At 41.4% G+C, this 24,564-nt stretch overlaps 1 protein-coding gene across 1 annotated transcript in view; it reads right to left on the bottom strand.

Moving 5' to 3' along the window:
* LOC122788688 overlaps positions 1 to 24,564 on the bottom strand; it is a 728,859-nt gene that overhangs the window by 315,645 nt on the left and 388,650 nt on the right. Inside the window, exon 7 of the mRNA XM_044055582.1 lies at positions 10,970 to 11,056. Coding sequence (XP_043911517.1) covers positions 10,970 to 11,056 — 87 coding nt within the window. The remainder of the gene's footprint in view (positions 1 to 10,969; positions 11,057 to 24,564) is intronic.

The following is a 24,564-nucleotide window of genomic DNA, read 5'->3' as shown; positions in this document are numbered from 1 at the left end:
TGCAGGCCCCCCCCCCCCCGTAAAACACTATTTTATGTAGTATTATCTTATGCTGAATATGTTACCTGAGTTATGAGTCATTCAAGTGGGGTTTCGACTTTTCAGTCAAGTAATATTCAAATCAAATGATAGTAAACTGAACAGATGTAAGGGTTTGTAATTCAGAAACCCATCTAGCAGAAGGTAAAGCTACCAGCAAAGCAGTCTTCCATGCAAGACATTTCAGAGAAGAGCTGGCTACAAAGTTCAAAGGAAGATTAAATTAACTTTTGTGATGCAAAATGTAAACCCTGAAGATGGAGCCACATTCTTTCTTGGTGGTGTAATATACAAAGCCCATTTAGTGAATGTCTTAATTTGAAAGATTTGGAGAGGGGGGCAATCTAGTGGCAGACAAGCTGAAATGCCCAAAACCTGTACCCTTATAATAGTGTATACAAGGCCAGAATTGAGCAATTCACGCAAGAAGAGGAGAACCAGGGGTACCCCTGTTTGACATGGGTTTTGCCCTCTATTTTGGCACCAAAAAGAAAATGGTTTCCGTTTGGATAAATAAGATTTCCTAGTAGTAGATTTTCTTCCCTCCTTCAATACCTGCTCCATATCCTCAAAAAGGTGTTTAAAATGGATCAGAAATTTATCATCCATACAATTAAGAGCAGATTTTGGATATTAAGAGGAGTCAAAAGTCCTTTGTTCCTGTGTGCGCAAGTCCACTCTGTGAGGAAGTTTCTTGTAATTGCCCTTAGTCAGTTGCATTAGAAGTAGAACCAGTGTTGTCCGAGACAAAACAGTTACTAATATCATCTTCACAAGTTATTGATCATTAAAAGGACTTTGGAAATGAGAAGGGGGAGAAGGCATAAAGAATCATCCCTGACATGGGATTAAAAAGACATTGGTCTTCTAGGCCTCTTTGCAAGCTGTTCTGTAGCAGAATGGTTTCAGTTGTCTGTTGAGATTGGAGGCAACCACATCTATTTCAGGAAAGCCTTACAGGTGTGGGTTACCTGCAGGAAGATCACCTGGAGCAGCATCCACTTATGAGCATCTAATCTGGATCTGCAAAGGGGGTATGAACTTGTTCCTCCCTGTTGGTTTATGTACCACATTATGATGGTGTTTGCCTGTTACAACTAAAACAGTGTCTGGAGACCAAAGCTGATTCAGAGCTTTCATAGCATTTATGAGAGACATATTTCTTTCAGATTTATGTGTTTGTGCCCATGCCTGTGCTGTGGTTACCAAATTTTCTGCACCATGGCAGTCCAAAAAACAGCACCCCAAGAAAAGTCTGAAGCATCTGTGGCCAATGTCTGACAGGAGATGGGGTTGGGGGGACTCCTGAGTTAGACAAGACTTGTTTGGCTAATCAAAACCAGTTCTTTCTTTACAAGAAACTCTAGAACTTAATGAAATGGAACTTGGAAAGATAGAGTGAGAGTGTTAAGTGAAAACAGATTTGAAAAACCATTAGATCTTTCTCAAGTCAAGTCTGTCATGAGGAATCATAAGGATGGAAGAAGCCATGAAACCTAGAACACTGAAATTCTCTTGCAGTGGAGATATCCTGTTCAGCAAGATTGAGGAAGGGCTGCAGATAAGTTTGCCTCTTTGTTGGTGGAAAGTATGCAGTCACATCAGCTAAGTGCCTAGAAGGTATCCAAGAAAAAAAACTTTGGGGGGGGGGGGTTCAGGGTGAAGCCTACGTTATGAAAAAAGATTCATTGTAAAGTATAAAGATAGTAAGAGTCTCTTGACTGGTTGAGGTTGGAAACAGAAAATTGTCCAGCTAAGGAAGCTACTTTGAAGTCTGTAACAGGCTATTACTGGAACAAAGCATTTGGTAAAGATTCAAAGTGATAGAAAGTAGATTGGTAATGTAATCCCAGAACAAAGAATCTTAAAAATGATCTGCGCTTTTTTTGAGGATGAGAGCATGTATGTTTTGGGTCTAGAGTGACCAGAAAAGTGTGATGAGAGAGAAGAGGAAATAATTTGAGAGACAATTTGTTGAATTTTGGAATGTGCAAAATCTTGTTTAGATTAGATACATCTAGAATGAGCCTCCAGGTTCCCTCTTTCCTGGGAACCAAGAAAATCTTGAGTAAAATATTTGTCCCCATTAACTTCAGGACAGTGGTCCTATGACCCCCTGAAGCAGTAAGTCTGAAATGACTGCGGGACACAAGATGAAGATGGTCTTGGAGGCTGAGGAATGCCTGATGGAATGGGAAGAACTGCTCACTGAAATTTGTAACCCTGTTCTACAACACTGAGAATCCAGGAGTCTGTGGCTATTGACTGCCAGGCAAGAAGGCAAATACAAATATTCCCTGTAATTTTCTGACAAAGGCCAGGGTACTGATGGGGGAGACAGGAAATATGTAACAAGGTTAATCAGAAGTTTTTTTTTTTTTGGGAGGGGGGTAGGTACTGTTGTATCCTTGGAACTCATTAGATTTTCAAATGCAGTCTCCTTGTCAGCTTTGCTTTTGAACTGCTCTTTTTCAGATTTCTGGTGACAAGATTTGAAAAGTTAAAAAAAAAAAAAGGAACTATATTGGATGGTCAGCTCTTTTAAAACTTGGGAACCAGAGACATGAAGAACAGTTTAACAGTTTAACTCTTCAGGAGTTTTCCTTCTTATGTCTAGCTTTTTGAAAACTTCAACAGAAGCATTACCTACTAGAAGTCTTTGTCCAGTGGGGTGCTTAACAGCTGAGCTTTAGCATCCTCAGGGAAGGACTGTAATCTTATTCATGCATGCCTTTTCATAAAACTATCAATTACAGCTGCTCTAGAGACAGCATCCACAGCACAGTAGCCAAATTTGCTTGTGTGTTTACCTACCTGAGAAGTGAAGTTAAGCATGTGCACATTATGTTTCAAGTCAGAGTTAAGGAGATTAGCCAAGGTATGTCCTATGTTGTTCAAAATAAATACAAGGAACTCAGATATGTGGGTTGGCAATTAATGGCTCTAAAAGCCAAGGTGGAAAAAGAGTAGACATTTTGCCATACCTGTCAACAGCTTGGCAGTCTTTAACATTAGGGGTTAGATTAGAAGATTAATGTTGCAATACCTCTGTCAACACCCAAAGAAATGCCATCAGAGTCAGTTTTATAAATGCACTTACAATCCCTCAGAGCCACACACTCCAGGGATCTAAATCTTGCCATCACAATAAACAAAACATGCTGGAGGGATAGGTTCTTGACCCAGAGCCTTCCCAGACTGGAATAGACTGCCCATACATGTCAAGCAGAGTGCCTCTTTGGCCCTCTTCAAAAGGAACCTTGACGATTGGATGGGAGAAAGGAAATTCACCCCGGGGATCACGTCAGTCGCCCTGCTGGACAGGGATCCAGGAAAGTAAATAGTGTGGGAATAGCCAGGGAATTGTTATGGCTAGGCTTGTATAGGCCCTAGGGTGGAATCTAGTACCAACCTTTGAAACTATATAAAATATTTACACACTCCTGTTAAAATGTCAGGCTTATGTGATATAAAAAAATGAGACCACAATAAATAATTTCAAAACTTTTTCCACCTTTAATGGGACCTATAACCTGTACAATTCAATTGAAAAACAAACAAAACTGTTAAGGAACAAAATATAAAAAATAAAAAACATAGAATAAGCTGGTTGCATAAGGGTGCACACCCTTAAACTAATACTTTGTTGAAGCTCCTTTTGATTTAATTACAGCATTCAGTCTTCTTGGGTACACACCTGCCATCAATTAAAGAGACTCTGATTAACTTCAAATAAAGTTCAGCTGTCCTAGTAGGATTTTCCTGACATTTACTCAGTTGCCTGATGCAGCAAAAGCAATGGCTCGCAGAGAGCTTACAAAGCATCAAAGGGATCTCATTATTGAAAAGTATCAGTCAGGAAAAAGGTACAAAAAAAATTCTACAGCATTGGATATACCATGGAACACAGTGAAGACAGTCATCACAAAGTGAAGAAAATATGGGACAACAGAGATGTTGCAAAGAACTGGACATCCCTCCAAAATTGATGAAAAGACAAAACGAAAACTGGTCAAGGAGGCTGCCAAGAGACCTATAGCAACACTGAAGGAGCTGCAGGTATTTCTGGCAAGTACTGGTTGTGTACTACATGTGACGACAATCTCCCGTATTCTCCATATGTCTGGGCTATGGGGTAGGGTTGCAAGATGGAAGCCTTTTCTTACATAGAAAAAAATCCAGGCCTGGCTAAAATTTGCAAAACAATATATCGTCTCCCAAAAGCATGTGGGAAAATGTGTTATGGTCCGATGAGACCAAGGGTGAACTTTTTGGTCACAATTCCAAAAGGTACTTTTGGCGAAAAAAACACTTTGCATCACCAAAAGAACAGAATCCTCATGGTGAAGCATGGTGGTAGCAGTATCATGCTTTGGGGTTGCTTTTCTTCAGCTGGAACTGGGGGGTTTTAGTCAAGGTGGAGGGAATTATAAACAGTTAAAAATACCAGTCACTTTTGGCTCAAAACCTTCAGGAGTCTGCTAGAGGAATTTCACCTTTCAACACAACAATGACCCCAAGCATACATCCAAATCAACAAAAGAATGACTTCACCAGAAGAAAATTAAAGATTTGGAATGGCCCAGCCAGAGCCCAGACCCAAGTCCAGTAGAACATCTGTGGGGTGACCTGAAGAGGGCTGTGCACAAGAGATGCCCTTGCAATCTCGACAGATTTGGAGCGCTTTTGCAAGGAAGAGTGGGCAAATATTGCCAAGTCAAGATGTGCCATGCTGATAAACTCCTACCCAGGAAGACTGAATGCTGTAATTAAATCAAAAGGTGCTTCAACAAAGTATTAGTTTAAGAGTGTGCACACACAACAAAGTATTAGTTTAAGAGTGTGCACACTTATGCCACCAGCTTATCGTACTTGTTTATTTTTTTATATTTTTCCCCCTAACAGATTTGTTTTTCAATTGAATTGTACAGGTTACAAGTCACTTTAAAGGTGGGAAAAGTTTTGAAATGATTTATTGTGGTCTTTTTTATATCACAAAAATGTGACATTTTAACAGGGGTGTGCAAACTTTTTATATCCCACTGTATGCACATCAATAACCCTAAAAAACATGTCAGGCTTCTTAGTTGTTGGATACAGAGTCACCACCATTACTATGGCCAAGTAGACAAGTTAATTCCAGAACTGAAACAAAGAATATAAATCTGCGAGTTGTATTTTAGTGACTAAGAAGTGAAGTAAAAATAAGCTCAAACATATAGATCAATATGTGACAGATTTGTCTTATAGCAGGAGACTCCCTCAAAATGTAACCGATTTACTCCCAGTCACGTGGCATTGAAGGATAAAGCCCTGACTATGATCCAGGCTACCCAAGTGTGATTAGCAGCTTGGGCACTGCAGGACTGCATGGGGATGAGTTTAAATGAGCAGCTTATGTAAGCATACTCATTTGGGGGGGTTGTAGTTTCTGCTGACATTTGGGGCATGCCTTAGAGGAGGCTGGGACTTGTCTCCCTAGAACCTTTACAGTGTTAGGAGTACAAAATGGTCCTTTGTGGGGATGACTTTATAAATACTAGAGACTAAAGGAGGAAACAAAGCAAGTTTACTGGATGAGTAATAGACTGTACCAAAATGAAGCATCTGTCATAGTGTCTATTCTCAACCCATTGTAACTTCAGACAGCACAGGAAGCAATGGTGATAGTTTGGACTTGTGTTCTAATGACTGAATGAAAATCTAGAACGTCTATGCCATCCACACACAATATAATATTTTCCTATGATGCATGCTAAGTTGAGTACCAAACAATAAAAGAGGCTGGAAATAACTTTTGATCAGGGGAGTACATGTTCTTTAACCTACTTGGAGGAATGTTTCTGTAGGCCAAGTTGGGGGGCAAGCCTCATAATTGCATATTCTTTAGAGATTTAAAGCAGCACATGAGAAGATACAGAAAATATGTAGCCAGATGTCAATGTACCACAAAGAAGCCTGAAGTAAGACTTGGGCTTTGGTTCTTCACAGGGTCAGGAAGAAAATATTATACATACTTTGCCACAGAGGTAGTATGCATGTTCACTATACTGTCTCTGCAGCTGACCAGGCACACTTCTCAAACCAAGTTTCATGTGTCAGACAGGTGTCCCATCTTTGAGTAATTAATGCCTACAGTCTTCCTGCTAACATGTTGATTAAGCAGGCATGTTTATAATCTAACATACAACTAGTTGTTCTCACCAGAATGCCATTTAAATGGTGAGAAAATGATGTAAATATTGAACTACTGCTATATTTTTAAGTGTTTTGGTTTAGTCTTTGTGTAACTGTGCCATGTAAATAGAACTGTTACTTTAAGTACTGGAGAAAGTCTGTATAGCTGTATTAGTGCGTTAACTGATTAACTCATGACTTGGAATGTTTAAAAGAAAGCTGTAGCCCTTGGAATTCAGTGTTGGCCTTTTATAGAGGGGGAATGGTGACAGCAAGGCATGCAGTGGCACTGGATATGTATGCCCAAACATGCAGTGGCACTGGATGTGTATGCCCAAGTGTAGAGACTTACAAGGAAAAAAGCCAAATTAATTGGAGAGGCTAAAACCACATGTGGGACTTGTCACAAACAGCCCTTGATTTTACAAGTCAGCTTTGTAAAGCAGGGGACAAATGCAGTTATTGTGCACATTTCCACTTACTTATGTCGTCAGAAAGTCCAAATGCAAACTGTTTGCTTTTACATATTGTTATTAGCCAGACCAGTATGAAAATATTTCCACAGCTGTCTGCAATTTACTACTACAAACTATCTCTGCCAGGTTAATAGTTTTGCTAGTACAGTTGCTCTTATACCAGAAATGATTAAATGGACATGCCACAAGCCCAAGGCATACGGTACAACTATTGTACCAGTACACTCTGTAGTCTGTGTGTGTCTAAACATAACAATACTGCTGATATTTTGGTGGACACTTAAAGGCATCATTTAGGAAAAGAAAACTTTCCATTTGCTTCATTTTCTTCACTGAACAGCTGTGATTTTTGCCAGTACTTCTGCGAATAACAAGAAAAGTATAGACAATATAGAGGCTTATCCATCAGATTTCAAAATTTTCATGACTAGCACAAGATATGGTATCACTTACACTTAATATGATAAGTGAAAGCCAAATATACATGATCAAGACAAACTACCACCATCATTACAAATACATAAAATTACTTTCAATAATTAAGCAAAATTACTACAAATAATTATGATGACTACATACTATTAAAAAACCCTACTAGAGAGGTACGTTTTTTAGGAACGTCCTAAAGTGCTTCACAGTAGGCTCAGATTTCTACATAATTTTATTGTACAGATGGAAAATCACACAGCTATACTTTCTAGTATACAGGGAAATGAGTAGTATTTGGTTTCAGAAAATAGCCAGTTGTATAACATTGTTTAATATTTACTATTGTGAATTGCCATCTGCTCTGTCTGGCACGGTGGCAAAAGTGTTGCCTTCACAGCTCTTGATTCTCCACTTCATTTGCTAGCTGAAATGCTTTGTGTGTGAATTACATATGCTCAACCTGTGTCCGCATGGGAAATTTCCACTTGCTCCAGTTTCATCCCACATAACAAAGACATGTTGCTGTAGGTGAAATGGTGATCCTCCAACTTTCCTATTGGTGTACATGATGCAGTGTGTGTGTGTGTGTGTGTGTGTGTGTGTGTGTGTGTGTGTGTGTGTGTGTGTGTGTGTGTGTGTGTGTGTGTGTGTGTGTCTATTCTTTGACAGATTGGACTCCTATTGAGGCTTAGTTTCTTTGATTTATATGAAGTGCCAGAGAAGGATTTTGTTAACCCAAATAGATAAAGCAGGTACTGGAAAATGAGAACCGCTCTGGCTGATGCATTCTGGATATTCAAAGTATTACAAGATCGGAAAAGCTATTAAAATAAAACTTTGAATTTTCTTCATTAATCCTCTAGGTGGATTTTTACATCAACTGTCAAAGTGCTTCCTCCACCCCCTGAAACCAAAGCTCTAGGCTAACCCTGTAAGTGAGACTGTCTTGAGGTGGGCTAATTGGAAGCAATGAGTTAACATTTTATAGAAGGGAATGGTTGCCTGGAACATCGATTCTATGTGCCATATTGCAACTATACGGTGTGCTTGTGGTGGGAAGATTTAGACATTTTCCAAGAGGAAGCCAGTGAAGCCCAAGAAGAAAGAATCTGATGGCGAACACTTGAATATACTGGAGAAGAACTGTTAGACTTTTGTTTTCTAAGACATGATTGCAGAGCTTTTAAGGGCCTCAGACTTTAAGAAGGTAAGTCAGACAAGCTGTATTTTCTTGCCTTTATTTTCCTTTACAATAAATCTGCAAATATTTTTTTAAACTGAAGGACTTTTGTGCTTTTACACACCACAGTTTAGACACACACATTACATAAATATATGTATACACACGTCTATATATGCATACACATACACACATAAACATAGCAGTCACACAATCAGAATGGATAAATCATCCTAAAAAAGCTTTAATACTACTCTAGTGTGAATAAACAAAATACTTCACATAAACTTATTACTGCCCCTTCCAAGTTCAGCAAGTTGATCTAAATGGCATCCATGGCCCGAAATGAATCAAACTTCGCTCATTTCTATTTCTCTAGATTATACCACTTTATGGTTCGGTGATCCTTCTTTTATGTTACCCCATTCCACAAAACAGCTTTCTAGGAAATTATCTTCCTTTTTTCTCTCCAAGGAGATTTAGATTACTTCTAAAGTTGTGCACTCTTCCCAATGACCGCTGAATCAAACAGTTTCACAGAACTGGCTCTGTGGTGGACAGGGTGAAATTCTGATTGCACTGTCAATCACCTGGGTTCAGTTTGCAGGTGTGGATGCTTAAAGGGGCTGGATGGGGGAGGCAAGACTGACTGATTAACATCAGCAAATTCAGTTATTCAAAGTAAAGAAGTGAGGGGAGGTCCCTTAGAGTACCTCCTAGTGGAAGTCAGGAGTGGTCCCACTCAGCAAAAAGAAGAAAACATTAAAGACAAAATGGATGCATTTAAAATACATACAGCTGGTGCCCTGTTAAGACAAGTACTGCCTACAATACAGAGCAAAGCACAAACCTGAAGGGGAAATGACTGGCCAAGTGAATACAGAAAATCCATGTTAATCATATATGAAGGACAATCAACACTCTATTTTCACCTTCACTACTCGTATAAGATGAAGCTAACAGGAGACCCCTGACCTCTTACAAGGTACTATGAGGTGTTACACCAGGTAGGATACGTGATGAACGAGTCAACAGGAGGCTAGTAAGGCTTGATGATCAGACTACCATGACAAAAAAAAAAAAAACATCTCTTAGCAGGTTATCACCACCATGATGTGCGCGCACGCACACAATGATGGCAGGCTTTGTTAAATCATTTAGATGGCCACTTATGCCTTTCAAAGGCTAGTCTGTTACTTGGCATGAAGCATGGGCGTATACCTACACTTGCACAATTAAGTTGGTAGGCAAGATATAAATTTCACATTGCAGAAACAGTTTATAATGGTAGATGTTGGAAACAGATTAATTTTGAAGTATGGACTAATATGACCTTCCCTTGATGTTTCAGTTGTAAATGACTTAATGAAAGGTGCTGCAATTGATATGAAAAACAATTTGAAAAAATGTTTTGTTATAATAAACGTGTTTACTGTTACAATAAAGATGTTTAAAAATGATTTCAATTTGTTTATTGGATATGGAATGACAGGAAGACTGCAAAGAGATAACAGTTCTCTTCCTCCTGGGGAGGACAAGGGATGTTAAAGTGCTGCTCCACAACAAAGGCTGGATTCAGTCACTTACAGAAAACTGCCACAGCAGGATATCTTTGGAAGAAGGCAAGGAAATGAGCCTGGCTGCAAGTTGTCACTCCATGTTTTGTGAGCCTACTGGAGGAAGTTTACCAGACCAGTGAACAAGCAAACGCTTCTACTAGGATAGTCATGGATGAAGCTATGACCTGGCTCAGACAGCCGATTGCCACTTGAGTGAATGACAGGTTCAATGGAACAAAAGGATGTCCCTCTACTCTTTGTTCCCATTTGGGAAAGTGGAACAAGAAGAGCAAGCTTTCAAAGGAACAGGCAGGTAGTGCTTTTTATCGGATCATCTAGGAGTGTGTGTGTGTTTGGGGGGGGTGTCACTGTGGTTCTACAAACTTTCATCAAATGCTACTCCCTGGAAGAAAGTCTCAAAGAAATGTACAAAATAATGGTAGAAGTGGGAAGGGCCCCCCAAACATTCATCACTAAGGACGTTTCACCATTCTTCTCTTACTTAAGCAGCAAGTTAGGGGAAATATACAGTCAAACCCATACTTTCAGATTTTATCAATAACGTTTCTGGTTAATCCCTTCTTGCCATACAGCTTTTGGTAAAATGTTCCAAGTTTCCAGACCCTGAAACATGTTGTCCCATTCTCCATTCACCTTACAGGTACACAGTGGGAGACCTATGGAAACCTGGCTTAGGAGTACCAGTCAGTGGACAGTGCCTGTACCTGCTGACAGCTTTCCTAAGTACCATGTAGGGTGTTATTCCACATACTGCACATGTACAGTGTTTCAATTCCTCATCAAATCAGACTCTTACGGTAACTTCTGAACATGCCTGCTGTTCTTTGCCTCTTGAAAAGTGATCGGTTTGTTTCTTTGGATAACACATATTTTTGGAAAATGACATGTTCACCAAGTACAACCTCATTTTTCCTATTACATTTTGCTGTTACTTATTCTGATCATTAACAAAATACTTTCCTCATGGACTTGAATGACCTTGAAACCAGTACACTGACTTGGAAGGTTTCCTTGCTCATTATACTGAAATACACAAATTGCATAAATAATGGATTAAAATGCATATTCATTTGGCAACAGCTACTTACATAGTACAGCAGATAAACGAGATATGCCAGCTCAGGTAAATTTTGTAACACAAAAAGCCATACGAGGGCTTTGACTTCTTTTATTACCTGCAAAAGGTAAAATAAAGACTTCTGAATATAAAAATCCAGACAATTTTACATACAAAAGTTAAAATACCTATCATGTCCACAAACAGTGTTAGAGGAAAAGGAACAAAACTAAGTTTTTAAACAAACATAAACATGTACAGTGTAGGCGTCTTCTGAAGTCTTACTGACTTTCTAATCTCAGAAAGCATCTGCATTTCTAACAAATGCAAACAAAATATGTACACATGTACTAAACTGAGAACTGCTTAGATAAAAAAGCATCAATCAGAACTTTTACAGGTTCATAGGTATATACTAGGTTAATAACCACAAGGACCTTTATAAAACCTAGCCACACAACCCGACCCAATTCTGTCCCCTTGTAACATGTGCATCTTAACTGGAGGGAGATGTTTGTTAGGAGGGGTATATGTTAGTTAGGAGGTTTCTAAAAAGTTATGTGGGGTGGATGTATGTTAGTTAGGGAATATTTACTGTTAGGCTCTGTCTATAGAGATATGGAGGCCTGGGGTGAATTTATGATTTCCCATCCAATGGTCAAGGTTCATTTTGTACAGCATTAGGGATGGACTCTGCTTCACAGTGGTGGGGAGTTTATAACAAGGCATGGGGATCTGTTAAGACACATATCTATCTTATCCGCATATTCTATTTATGTTGCAAGCAAAATTCATACCCCTTCTGAACAACCTGTAGGAGACCAAGGACAGATTCATAGGAGATTACTAGGCTAATGAATTAAGAGCTCTTACATGCCTAGCCAATATAACCCAATTTTACCCAGTATGTGGCCCCTAGGGGCAAGAAGATAGCATGGGTTTGTGCCTATTCCTTGAGTAAGTCACAGAAAGCCTCTGCCATAAGGGACATAGGCACTACCCCGGGTGTGAATTTGTGATTCCCCATCCATTTATCCAAACTGCATTTGAAGACAGCCAGGGAAAGGTTCTACTTAATGTGAATATGAAGTCTGTTCCAAAGAAGGGACAATCTCTGAGACGCATATCTATCTCTCCACCATGTTTTGTTTGAGTCACTGGGTAAGTTTAGATCCCTAGATCGAGTGACCCTCATACTATTTGACTTGTGCATGCGCAGCAGCTCCATCATTTGTGAGGGCCTTGTAGGTCAGGCATAGGTTACCCCTTAATAGTCAGTAGGAGACAGAGTAAAGGGATAGGGCTTTTAGTCTATCCACATACAACATGTTATTTACACCTTGTATTTTCTTTGTGAGGAACCTCTGAGGCCACTCCAGCTGCTGTACGTGCCTAGTCAAGTACATGCCAAATGGCACATTGTACTCAATTATTGATCTAATGAGGGCTGAGTACAACAGCAGTACAATTTCCTTGGATCTGGAAGCCATACCTGTAAAAGTTGTGCCACATAGGACTTCCTCATCACTGTGAACACATGACAGTCAAAGTCCAGGCTACTCTCTGTGTTCCTAGATCTCTCACCTCTGAGTCTACTTTTAGGGGTGTATTATTGATGATGTAATTTGTAGGGGTATTTGACTTCTTAAAGGGTATGACCATGAATTTTTTCACATTTAGTTTTAAGCAATGGTTCTGCCACTAATCATCTGTCTGCTCTAGAATCTCCTGAAGGATATCTACATCATTGGGGGGTTCTAAGACTGTTCCCAGCTTGCAGTCATCTGCAAAATTTGTCATCAAGAGGCCCTCCACATTAGCCTTGACTTCAGAGAAGTATATTCTGAACAGGAGAGGTCCCATCACTGAGCCCTGTGGCACATCACTAGTAAATAGCCTACTGCTGGATCCGAATTCACAAACTTTAACCACGTGTCCAATCCCTGAGCCAACTGGCTATCCATATGGAGATGTAGGGATTTATGCCCAGTTTTGAGACTACTTATAATACCAGAGTATGGAATTGTGCCAAATGCGTTAGCCAGATCGAGGTAGGCGGTATATATTGTTTTACCTTCATCCATGGCCTTAGTTACTTTCATCCAAGAAATCTACCAGATTTAGTACATATGACCTGCCCCTGACAAAGCCAAACTGGGTTGGGTCCGGTGTTTGGAGGTTTCTTATGTTATTATTTATCAGGTCCATAATTATTCTTTCTATGGCCTTACATACAAGATGAGGCAAACTTATGAGTTTGTAATTTCTCAGGTCAGTAGATGATCACCCTTTATGCAGAGGGATGACTGTTGCTGTCCTCAACTCTATTGGGACAAAGCTAGTCCAGAGGCTGTGGTTAAACAGAGATCCTAATGGGCCTGATAAGTCCTGATTTAAGCTGTTAAACAGGAAACCTGGCATATCACCAGGTCCCCAATGAAGCCATGCTTTTAGCTTTAGAGTGCAGACACAGCATGTTCTTTGATAGTAATTGGTAGTGGAGTGGTGGAAGGTATTTCTTGGGGGAGATGAACTCTGAACTGAATTTGTTGGCCAGCAGATTTGCTATATCTTCTGGCTGAGTATAGGTAATGCCATCTACAACTAATTCCGCACATTGCTGGCTAATGCCCTTAAAATTGTGGACATAACTGAAAAATGCCTTACTGTTATCCTTAGCTTTAGAGGCTATTTCTACCTCAGTCTGTTTTCAGAGACATGAACAGCTTCCCTTCACTTCACTTGTTAGACTAATGAGGGAATTTTTGCTCTATTGTGCACATTCCCTCTTACTTTTTCATAGGTTCATAGGTAGGTACTAGGCTATTGGCCCAAGGGCCTAAGTAAGCCTAACCAACAAGGTTCCCTGGCTTACGCCACCCAAGAAAGTTAATTTCCTGTGCCCCTGTCGAGCAGATCCACAAAAGTGATCCCCGAGGTGTATTTCCTATTTCCCATCCACTCATTAAGATTTTTCTTGAAGAGTGCTAATGAGGAACTTTGCTTGATATAGATGGGTAGCTTGTTCCAGAGTATAGGAAGTCTCTGAGACAGGAATCTATCCCTCCAGCATGTCCTGTTAATTGTGGTGACAAGGTTTAGATCCCTAGAGCATGTAGCTTGGAGGGATTGGAATTTCTTTAGGTGTAGCATGTCCAACAGCTCTGGGTTTATCATAGCTTTATATGTTAGGCAGAGATCTCCACGGAATAGGCAATATACTACAGAGTAAAGCTGGAGTTTTTTGAGATGGTCAGTGTAGGGCATCTGTTTGAGGCTAGTAATCCTCTTTGTGTGGAGTACTTCTGTGGCCTTTCCGGCTGCTGCAGATGTCTTGTGAGGTACATTCCAAAAGGGGAGTTGCACTCTATAATGGGTCTAATGAGTGTCAAGTAGAGGGGAACAACAACCTCTTTTTTCCTGGATGAGAACTCATTTGTGATGGGGTGTGCCACATAGGATTTCCGGACAACTGTGGTGATGTGTTTATCAAAGGAGAGACTACTGTCCACCTGGGTCCCAAGGTCTCTTATCACACATTTGGCGTTAAGTAGACTGCCGTTTATGTGGTAGTTCATGGGTAAAGAGTTTTTACCAAAGGGGATGACAATGCACTTTTTGGCATTGAGCTTGAGGCCACGCCTCTAACACCAGGCATCTGTCTCAGTGAGGTCCTTCTGTAGGATGTCCACATCATTTGGGGACTCGACTATGGTTCTTAGTTTGCAGTCATCTGAAAACTTCATTAGCCAGAGGCCTTCTGTGTTAGCCTGTACTTCAGAGAAGTAGATACCAAACAGGAGAGGTCCCTGGACTGAACCCTGTGGTACTCTAATTATCACTAGTTTGAAGTCAGATTTGGAGTCTGCAACTTTTACAGTGTGGGTTCTGTCAGTGAGCCACTTGGCAATCCATCTTGTGATGTATGGATTTATACCTAGTTTAGTGAGTTTAGCTATAATTCCAGAATGGGGGATGGTGTTGAAAGCCTTGGCGAGGTCAAGATAGGCTGTGTGAACCACCCTACCCTCATCTATGGCTTTGGTGACTGCCTCAAAGAAGTCGATCAGGTTCAGAAGGAATGATCTGCCTTTCACCAACCCGAACTGGTTGGGGTCCAGAGTTTGGAGGCTACCAATGTCTTTGTTTACGAGTTCCATGATGATACATTCCATGGCCTTGCAGACCAGGCTCATCAGGCTAATAGAGCGATAGTTCCCAGGATCAGTGGTGGCTCCCCCTTTGTGGAGTGGGATAACTGCTGCTGTGTAACATACAGTGGGCAAAAAGCCTGACGTTAGACTGACTGAACATGGTGCTTAGGTGGAGAGCCAGTTCGTTCTGAAGTTCATGTAAAACACAGCCTGGGATGTTGTCCGGTCCCATGGATGCTGTGTTTAGAGAGTACAGCTTTTACCTGCATATATGGGATTACAGGGACTCTGCATTCTTCTGGTATAGACATGGGCCCTTTAGGGGTTGAGAGGGGGGTAAAGTTAGCACTGAACCTATCTGCCAGGATGTTGGCAATATCAGTTGCTTCTGTAATTTTCATGCCATTGTGCTGTAACTCAGGGCAGATCTGGGTGCTACCACTGAGATTCTTGACATAGCTACAGAATGCTTTGTGGTTGCCCTTAGAATCAGTGGTGATTTTGTTTTCGTAGCTAGCTTTGGAGGATCTTATAAGGGATCTCAGCTTCTTACTGAGGCTGACCAGGGAGCTCCTCCACTCATGGGATTTTACTCTTTTGCAACAGTTTCTTCCTTTTGTTGTAGAGTTTGTTTATGGCAGGGGAACACCAGATTGGCTTCCTTTTTTTGGAGGATAGCACGATCCATGCACTCGTGTAAGTGCTTATAGAGTACATTTGTGTAGGATTCAGCAGTCGTAACTCTATTGTCCATCTGCATGGGTGTCATGAAGTTCGCCACTTCTGTCTTAAGAAGCATGAAGTTGGCTTTGGAGAAATTTTTTACCATGGTTTCCTTATTGGTGGGCGGGGGTGGGATGCAGATATCTAGGGTGATTAGCTTATGGTCGGATCTGACCGAGGAGTTGACTTCAGGTGTGGGACACTCATCTTGGTAATGACTAGGTCTAGGATATTGTTGCCCCTGGTGAGGGTGTGGATAAGTTGATCCAGGGCATTGGAATTTATGAATTTCAGAAAGTGTTGAGCTAAGGAGTTGGTACACAAGTAGTCTTCACAGTTAATGGTGGGGTAGTTGAAATCGCCCATTATTAGGGTGTTTGGTTGAACCCTAATATTTTCCAGTACATCAAGAAAGGAGGAGTGGGAATCCTGGGCCATGGTGGGGGATCTGTAGCAGGCTACAATTTGGGCTGCAGTTTTTCCCAGAGTTAGTTGCACTTGGATAACCTCGGATGCATTATGCTGCGCAACTAGCCTGGAGGTGTGGATATCCTTAATGAATATGGACACACCTCCACCTTTGGTGTTCTTGTCCAGGTTAGATGGCCGAAAAGTGTGGTATGAGTTATAGCCTGGTAATGCAGGGGTGCTCTCTAGAGCCTTGAACCAGGTCTCAGTCTTGACAGGATTAATACCACTGGCCCACAAGGGTGGCTTGTTTTTGTGGTCTGGCCTACGTTTATTTCTGTCTGACACTGATGTTCTTATGCAATTGTTTATATTGTCATACAGGGCTGTTGTGTATGCCACTGCATAGGTTTCTGTGTTTCTGGATTTGGGGGAGCCTGGAAACTAGCTATGCCTTTCCTTAATCAGGGGTAATTTACCTGCCAAGGACAGCCCAATGTCTAGCCTAGCCAGTATACCAAAACGTTTATAGGCATCATACATTACAGGTATGCTCTCCATGCAAGACAAAGGGCAAAAAGTTGACGTACGGACGTACACACTCAGAACTGACAATGCCCCAGGAGGAACAGAATGCTCTTAGGGACAAGGAGAACATGTGCATCCAGAAGAAGAAAAGAGAAGAAGAAGGAGAGCCCCTTGAGCAGGAGGGCAAGAAAAGTTCAGGGCAAGAAACAACAGTGAAGGGATAGAAGGGAGGGAGCAAATACTGCAACAGTGAAGAAAGGACATCTACTGTTATGGCAAGATTTTGCACAACTGTATTATGTCCTGCCATACCACTGTTGTACTATTCTTTATTTATGGAAGAGTACAAGAGTTGAAAAGAAGCCCGGGAGGAGGAAGGCACAGAACAGGCCCCTGCAAACCCATGCAGGATAGCCTAGGCAAAGCCTGCCCTGGCCCTGGAATGAACATATAACTTGTAATGCTTATTGAAAGTATGAACAAAGGACCAAGTAGCAGCCTCAAGGATGGAATTGGTATCCAGACCCTTGAAAAAAAAACACCAGAGAAGGCAACTGCCGTAGTGGAATGCATTCTTATCGATGAGAAAATAGATTTTCCATGAAAAGAAATTAACTTAGAAATCCAGGAGGAGACAACTTGCTTAGAAGCAACTAAAGCCAAAGGTCTTGTGATGAAAAGAAACAAAAAGCTGATCAGATTTACTAATAACTTTAGTTTTATCTAAATAATGTCTGAGCTGTCTATGCAAATGCAATGTGTGAAGAACCTTCTCATTAGCGGACTGTGGAGAAGGAAAAAAGGAAGAAAGATGACTAGACTGATTAAGGGAAAACTCATTGACCACCTTGGGTGTAAAAGAAGGGTTAGTATGAAGAAACACCCTGTCTCTTTGGAAAACTAAGAAAGGAGGAATAGCTATGAGAGCCTGAAACACTTTCACGGCTGAAGTCAGAGCGAAAAGAAGAGAGTCTTCCAAGTACAATGTTGTAAGGAAGCTGAAGAGGCAAACTCAAAAGCAGACTTTTAGGCTTTCTGGGAGGCCTGGTATGAAGAATGCCTTTAAGAATTTTTTTGACCTCAAATCTAGAGGCCAAAGGAGGAGTCAAGGGCAGTCCAGCAGAAACTGCTGACTAGTCAGCTTTAACTGAAGAATATGGCAACTCAGCAAAGAGCAGATCACACAAGTATGAACCAGAAGGACCTCCACAGATAGAGGATCCTGCTGGTGAGAGAGGCACCAGACAGAAAACTGCTTCCATGTGGACATATAAGACTTCCTGGTAGTGGGTTTCCTGGTCTCCTGCAGAACCCAAAGCATGTCCTCAGAAAAGAGTTGCCTGAAAGGGATCAAAACCCCTGACATCCACAGTGTCAGTTGAGTGGATAAATGAGGATGGACAAAAGATCCCTAGTCTTGTGTGAGAAGATCCATTCAGTAAAGTTAATTTGTAGTGATTGGTCTGGGTTAAGTGAGAAAGAAGATGGAACCAATGCTGTCAGGGCCAAAGGGGAGTCACTAGCAAAATTTAGGGAGAGTCTTACCTGATCTTGTACAAAGACCCATGGTAACAGAAGAATGGAAATGAAGGCATACAGAAACATCCCCTTCCAAGGACAGGGCATCCACCATCAAAGCCAGAAGACTTGGGACTCTGGAACAGAAGAGAGGAATTTGTCTATTCAGAGTGGAGGCAAAAAGACCTGCAGGAATCTTCCACAGGAACATATCTCTAAGAAGCATCCATTTGTAAGCTTGTGTGCTGGGCCTGCTCAAGGAGTCTGCCACTTAATTGCGCTCTGAGGGAATGTAACCTACCTGAAGAGTCACTTAATACTGGATAGTTAGATCCCAAACATGAAGAGCTACTCTGAAAAGAAATAGGACCTTGTACCTCTTTGCTCACTAACATACCACATCACAGTGGTATTGTCTGTGAAAACCTTGAATGGATGAAAGAGGGAATGAAAAGCCTGAAGAGCAGAAGCAGAGCCCTCATCTCCTTTATATTGATGTTGTCTGACCTCTGATGAAGAGGCCAGAGACTCTGAACCTCGAGGAGGCCACACAAGGCATGCCACACCCCCTGTCTGAGGCATCTGTAAAAAGCTCCTGAGTTGGATCTGCAGCTTAGAAAGAAGCTCTGGGTTGAGCCAAAGTTAGTGAATCTACCATCTACCACTGAAGCTTGAGCTTCATACAGGGAAGAAAAGGTACTGGGAAGTCTAGGGGGTGGTAATGTTGAAACCACACTGACTGAAATATCACTGAAGTTTCCTCATATGAAGCCTGATAAGAGGGAGCATGGGAATGGTGGAAGCCATGAACCTGAGAACCCTGAAAAATTCCCTGGCTATGATAGGTGCCAGATGAAGATGGGATTCGAAAAAGATGATTAGAGACAGAGGCTTAGGGGCAGGCAGAGATGCCAACATGGGCACGGTCTGAAGTCTGCAACTGAGGAAAATATGATCCTGGGAAGGTGCACAAACTGATTTCTAGAAGTTTATGTGACCCCCAGACTCTGTAACAGGGAGGTAGTAAACTGGAGATCCCGAAGCAGAGTGTTAGGGGAAGGAACCTGAATAAACATATCTAGATAGGGAAAATATGAATTCCTTTAATTCTGCCAAAAGCAATGACAGGAGTAAGGCATTTGGTGAATACCATTGCTGCAGTAGAGAGGCCAAAGGGCAAAACACATAAATGAAAATGCAAGGAAGAGAGACAGAAATGTAAACATTTCCTGTAAAAGGGATGGATGGGGAAGTGAAAGTATGCAACCCTGAGATTCAGAAATATCAGAAAAGCCTAGGATAGAAGATGATGAAATAATGTCCGCAGAGATAACATCCAAAAGAAAGGAATCTTGAGAAAGGTGTTTAGCCAGAAAAATGTGGGGCAAGAAACATTTTGGAATAAAATCCCTTCCCCACCTGGGCAGGAATCATGGCTTGAATGGTGCCCTGAGCCAAAGCAGAATGAAGAACCACTGGAAAATGGGAGTGTTGTTCCCAAGGAGTTTGAGCAATACCTGTAAAGGGAGGAAGGGAATTCCAAACAATGAAATATCCCTGACAGATAATAGACAGAACCAGGAGACTGAAGTAATCCGGAGCCAATTTGGAAGAGACAAGGAAAAATGGAGGGACAGGCGAACCTGTCTGAGGAAGGGGGAGGCAAGCTGTCAAACAGAACCTGACTTGTCCTGGAAAGCAGGTTTCTGGGTGGCAGGAGTCTGAGTAAACTTTGCAGGAGGCACACACCTAGAAACCTTTATATCCTTGGGGAGAGGGCAAGATTGCCTATGAACAAAGGCAGATTTAGAGGGATACTTCATCTGAAATTTGGGAATAGGAGAAATAAAAATATGTTTTTGCTCCTGTAAAGCTTTGTCCTTATGCTGGAGGGACTTCAAAAGTTCAGCAGCAGCAGAACCAAAAAAGCTTTTATTAACCAAAGGAGCATCCAAAAGTTTTAACTTAATGTCATCAGGCAAGGTCTGAAGATGAAGCAAAGAATAATGCCTCATAACTTGGCCAAAGGCAACAGCTCTGAAAGAGGCATCAGATACATCATAGCTGCATTTGAATGAGTGGTGGGCAACTTGAGATGTAGAGTCCAGCAGGGAGAGGGCTGAAGCCTTACCCTCAGAGTCAGGAAGGTCAGAAACAACCTTAATAACCCAAGAAAGGAGGGCCAAAATGTACCTGGTCATGTGAGCCTGGTAGTTGATGGTTCTGAAGGATAATGTGGCAGCAATGTAAACGTTCTTGAACAACCTTTCCATAGCCTTACTATCTTTATCAGAAAGCAACAGCTTAGTGGAGGGTAACAGCTTGGATGGCTTGTCAGAGGAGACTGACAATACAGAAGGGTCAGCAGCAGGGCATTTATAAAGAAATTTGCACTCCTCAGGCACTTTATAGAATCTGTATGGCTTCTTGGGTGCAGGAGGCTGACAGCCCAGGGCCACTGATTTGGCCATGAAGGTATCCAGAATGGCAGCCAGAAGAGGAGGAACAGCAGAAGGTTAGAAACTTGAGAACAATATCAATTAACATACTCCATCACATGGGCAATGGTATCCCCAAAGGAAAGCTCTTCCAAAGGGGAATCTGGACTGATGGAGTCCTTCTCCTCTGAAACATAGTCCATGGAGGATTGGATTTGGAAAGAGTAAGCTAATGATTTATCATCTGAGTCTAGTTCCTCATCCGAGGAATCCAGTTCCCTAAACCTCTTGAGCAGAGTGGAAGACCAGGGAGGTGCAGAAACAGAGACCCCTTGAGGAGGATTCAAGGCCATCAATGCATTAAATTAACCCTGGGTGAAATATTGCCATTCACGTTTGGGATCCTTAACAATAGGGGGAAACATGCTTTGCTTTTTGTTTTTTGTTTTCTGCTGGACATCTGCACAAAGCACCCTTGGAGGGTCAGACCCTTGGTCAGACTCAATAGTGGTTGTAGGAATCTCCTCCCTAAATAAGATCTAAGGAACCCCCCCCTCCAGTCCTTTGGAGATAATTAGCCATGGTTCCCCCTCAATGTCAGGTACTGATCTCTGAAAAGCCTCCAAGGATGTGCGAGAAGCCAGATCCATGCCAGCTTCCAACATGGTCATGGCACAGGAATCAGAAGCAGCCAGAAGATGGTCCTCTGATCTTTCATCAGCCTCAAGAGTGATATCCAGAAGATACTTGACAGCAGCCACAACATTTCTGGCCTTCTTCTTGGCAGACGGCTGGCTCTCAGGATTGAAGGATTCTATCCAAAGCATCTTGACCCAACAACTTAAGATATTGGTTCTCCAGGTAGACAAACAAGGAGGAGAGATGACTGAGTATGGTCATGGGAAGCACCCAAGCAAAAGAGACACTGATTGTGACAGTCTCTATGGAGAATCTGCCTCCACACTGATGTCTTCCCTTGCTGGATGACATGAACCCAAAAAGAAGAAACCTCAACAGGGCATTTATCTGAAAACACAGCTTGGTAACCAGGACAGCAGAAGGGCGTTCGGACTGATGTTCAACAATGGTGTTCGGACTGGTGGTAAAGAAGTTGTGTGTGTGTGTGCATCTTTACGTCACCTTTATGCCCTACGTCATACATGGGGAGCGTAAGTGTGACATATGACCCATACAAGAAATAAAGGCTGTGGTATACTGGCTGGATGTTGGGCTATCTTTGGTAGGAGATCCCCTTAGGTACAGAATACTACAACAGTGATATGGAAGGACATCCGACAGGTTTAGAGGTTATGTGTAATTATGGAGCAAGCTTGTGACAGCAAGGCATGTAATAGCACTGGAAATGCATGCCCAAGTGCAGGAACTTGCAAAGAAAAGAATGCCAGACTAAATGGAGAAGATGAAACCACCTACGAGAGTTGCCAAGAAGGATCTTTGATGTCAGATGTATTGTACACTTGCAAAATTAGGAACCAAATGCAGTTATTCTGTGTACCCAATTTCCACTTATGTGATTAGAAATTCCAAATGCAAACTGATTGCTTTTATGTACTGCTATTAGACAGACCGGTATGAAAATACTTCCACAACTCTGAAATACATTACTGCAAACTACCCTGCCAAAGCTACAAACCTGAAGTATAAGGCACACCTAATTTATACCAGTGCAGTGTGTGTGTGTGTGTGTGTGTGTGTGTGTGTGTGTGTGTGTGTGTGTGTGTGTGTGTGTGTGAGAGAATATGTAACACTGGCAATATTTTTGGTGGACACCTTTAAAGGAGTGACTTAGGAAAAGAAAACCGCTACCATTTGCTTCATTTTCCTCACTAAATGGCACTTTTACACATTTTTCTGCTGTAGGAAATTAAGAAACTTGGAGCTGTTAAGGAGACTAATCTACAGATTTCTTAAGTCTCTTGACTAGCATATATAATATGGTATCATTTAGACAATATGACATGTTCAAAAATATGTGGCTTTCATGTAATAGAGGCATTATTTTCCACTGAGTTCCCCCAAGAAGGAAATATTCTGAACTTTCTGCTATAAAACAAATGAACAGCTAGAAGCTTGACAGTTTTATGGACTTCTAACAGAGCAGACACCATCATCAACACTGTCACTGCATGCCAAGAAACCTTCCAGTCTGATACTGTACTGTTTAAGTGTTAAGTCTATGCCAGCTGTTAACTACTGCTTCTGGCGGTACTTGTGAAAGATGTATTTAAGTCATGATAAAAAACTCTGTATGCTGCGTACTTATGATCATAAACTGCAAATAATGTTTCAGTTCAGCTAAACTCTGTTCCAACAGTTTCAGTACTAATAGTACTGCTTCTAACAGCATTTGTAATTTAATTCTTTACTCATGCAAAATGCTGTAACTTGCATCCCCATGATAATCTTATTTTTCTTTGTATCAAGTAAAATCAGATTTCCTTACATTCACTGCTGCAGTATTCTTAATAGATGGGGTTCTCTGCCATGGAAGCCTGAACGTCTGGCCAGTCTACCAAAGACTACCTGTAGCTTATAAAAGGTACACCGAACATCACTCAAATGCTCCTTGCGTAGCATAGGGCATAAAGGTGATGCTCAGGCTTACCATAATCAGAATTTCTTTGCTGGCAGTCTGAACGTATCCTTTTACTATATATGTCTGTTTACCTGTGTCCGTCTTCTGACAGTTGAATACATTTTCATTCTCCAGTGACTACCTATGCCTGTTTGCTGACTTCTATTGCAGTTGAAAATAACTGCCCTAATGGAGATTTTGTTTTTTCTTACCTTTTTTGCACTCCTTGGGGTTAATGTCATCAGGAAAGGGTAAATGCTAGTGTGGGAGACAGATTCCCCCATAAAGGCTGCCACGATAAGTGTCTTTTTTGTCTAGGAGCTTCTCATGACCATACGTCTTGTTCTGTCAGGTGTTCATTCTGAAAACCCTGCACATTAGACTCTCTTCCCTTTCCTTGAGAACCAGCATGTTAAGCTTCTTGCTAAAGATATTATAGAAGGAATGTCCTGCCTCAAGAGTCAGTCATTAGGGAAGAATAAGGTGAGAAAAAGGTATGACCAGAATCTTCCGCTGTTCAGCCTAAACCCAGAGGCTCGCCCAGCTGTGTCAGATTTCTCTGCTGCGACCATGTCAGGGACCAGTGAGTGTTGAGTTGGCAGCACGTCCGAAGAGGCTTTGCAGGTATCCATCTCGGACATTCAGGGGGAACCACGACTGATTTTTTTCTGAGGGGCCTAGGAGATGTTCTCAGTTTCTGGTTGAGGAAGAAGTTCTTACCATGATTCTAAACTGCTGTCCTGGCTCTGAGCCTTCTCAACTTTCTAGAGGGGCTGTTCCCTTAAAGAAGGAACAAAAAAAAACCCCATTTTTCTTCTGCTCCTAGGAATCCATAAAGTGAGTGGTAGGCTTTCACTGAGGGGCTATTTGCTGCTTTAATGTCCTTAAAGCCTCCTCAAGGGGTTTCGGTTTTATTTATTTATTTGCAGTTTGTTTTCCAGGATAGTCCATTGGGCTACAAGGAGCCCATTTTCAGTGGAGTCCTGGGGAGAAAAGCTCCAGAGAAATACATAGTACAGAAAGAGTACAAATCCATAATATACATTTCAGTTAAATGTTAAATACACATTTTGTATAGTACAAACCCATATTGCACAATTCAAATAGATATTACAGAATACAGTAATAATAAAAAAAAAGAATTTCATTAGAAAAATTACTTCAGGTTAATTCAGTAAGTAGTAGTTTTTTTTTTAGGGAATTACAATGAGGTAATTTTTTAGTCATTGGTCGAATATGTTCCGAGGGATGTAAAAGTTTA

Source organism: Protopterus annectens, chromosome 14.part0 (assembly GCF_019279795.1).
Source record: "Protopterus annectens isolate FY-2018-M chromosome 14.part0, PAN1.0, whole genome shotgun sequence".
NCBI lineage: Eukaryota > Metazoa > Chordata > Ceratodontiformes > Protopteridae > Protopterus > Protopterus annectens.
Note: the sequence above shows the minus strand (reverse complement) of the source record. Positions and strands in the feature narration are given on the sequence as shown.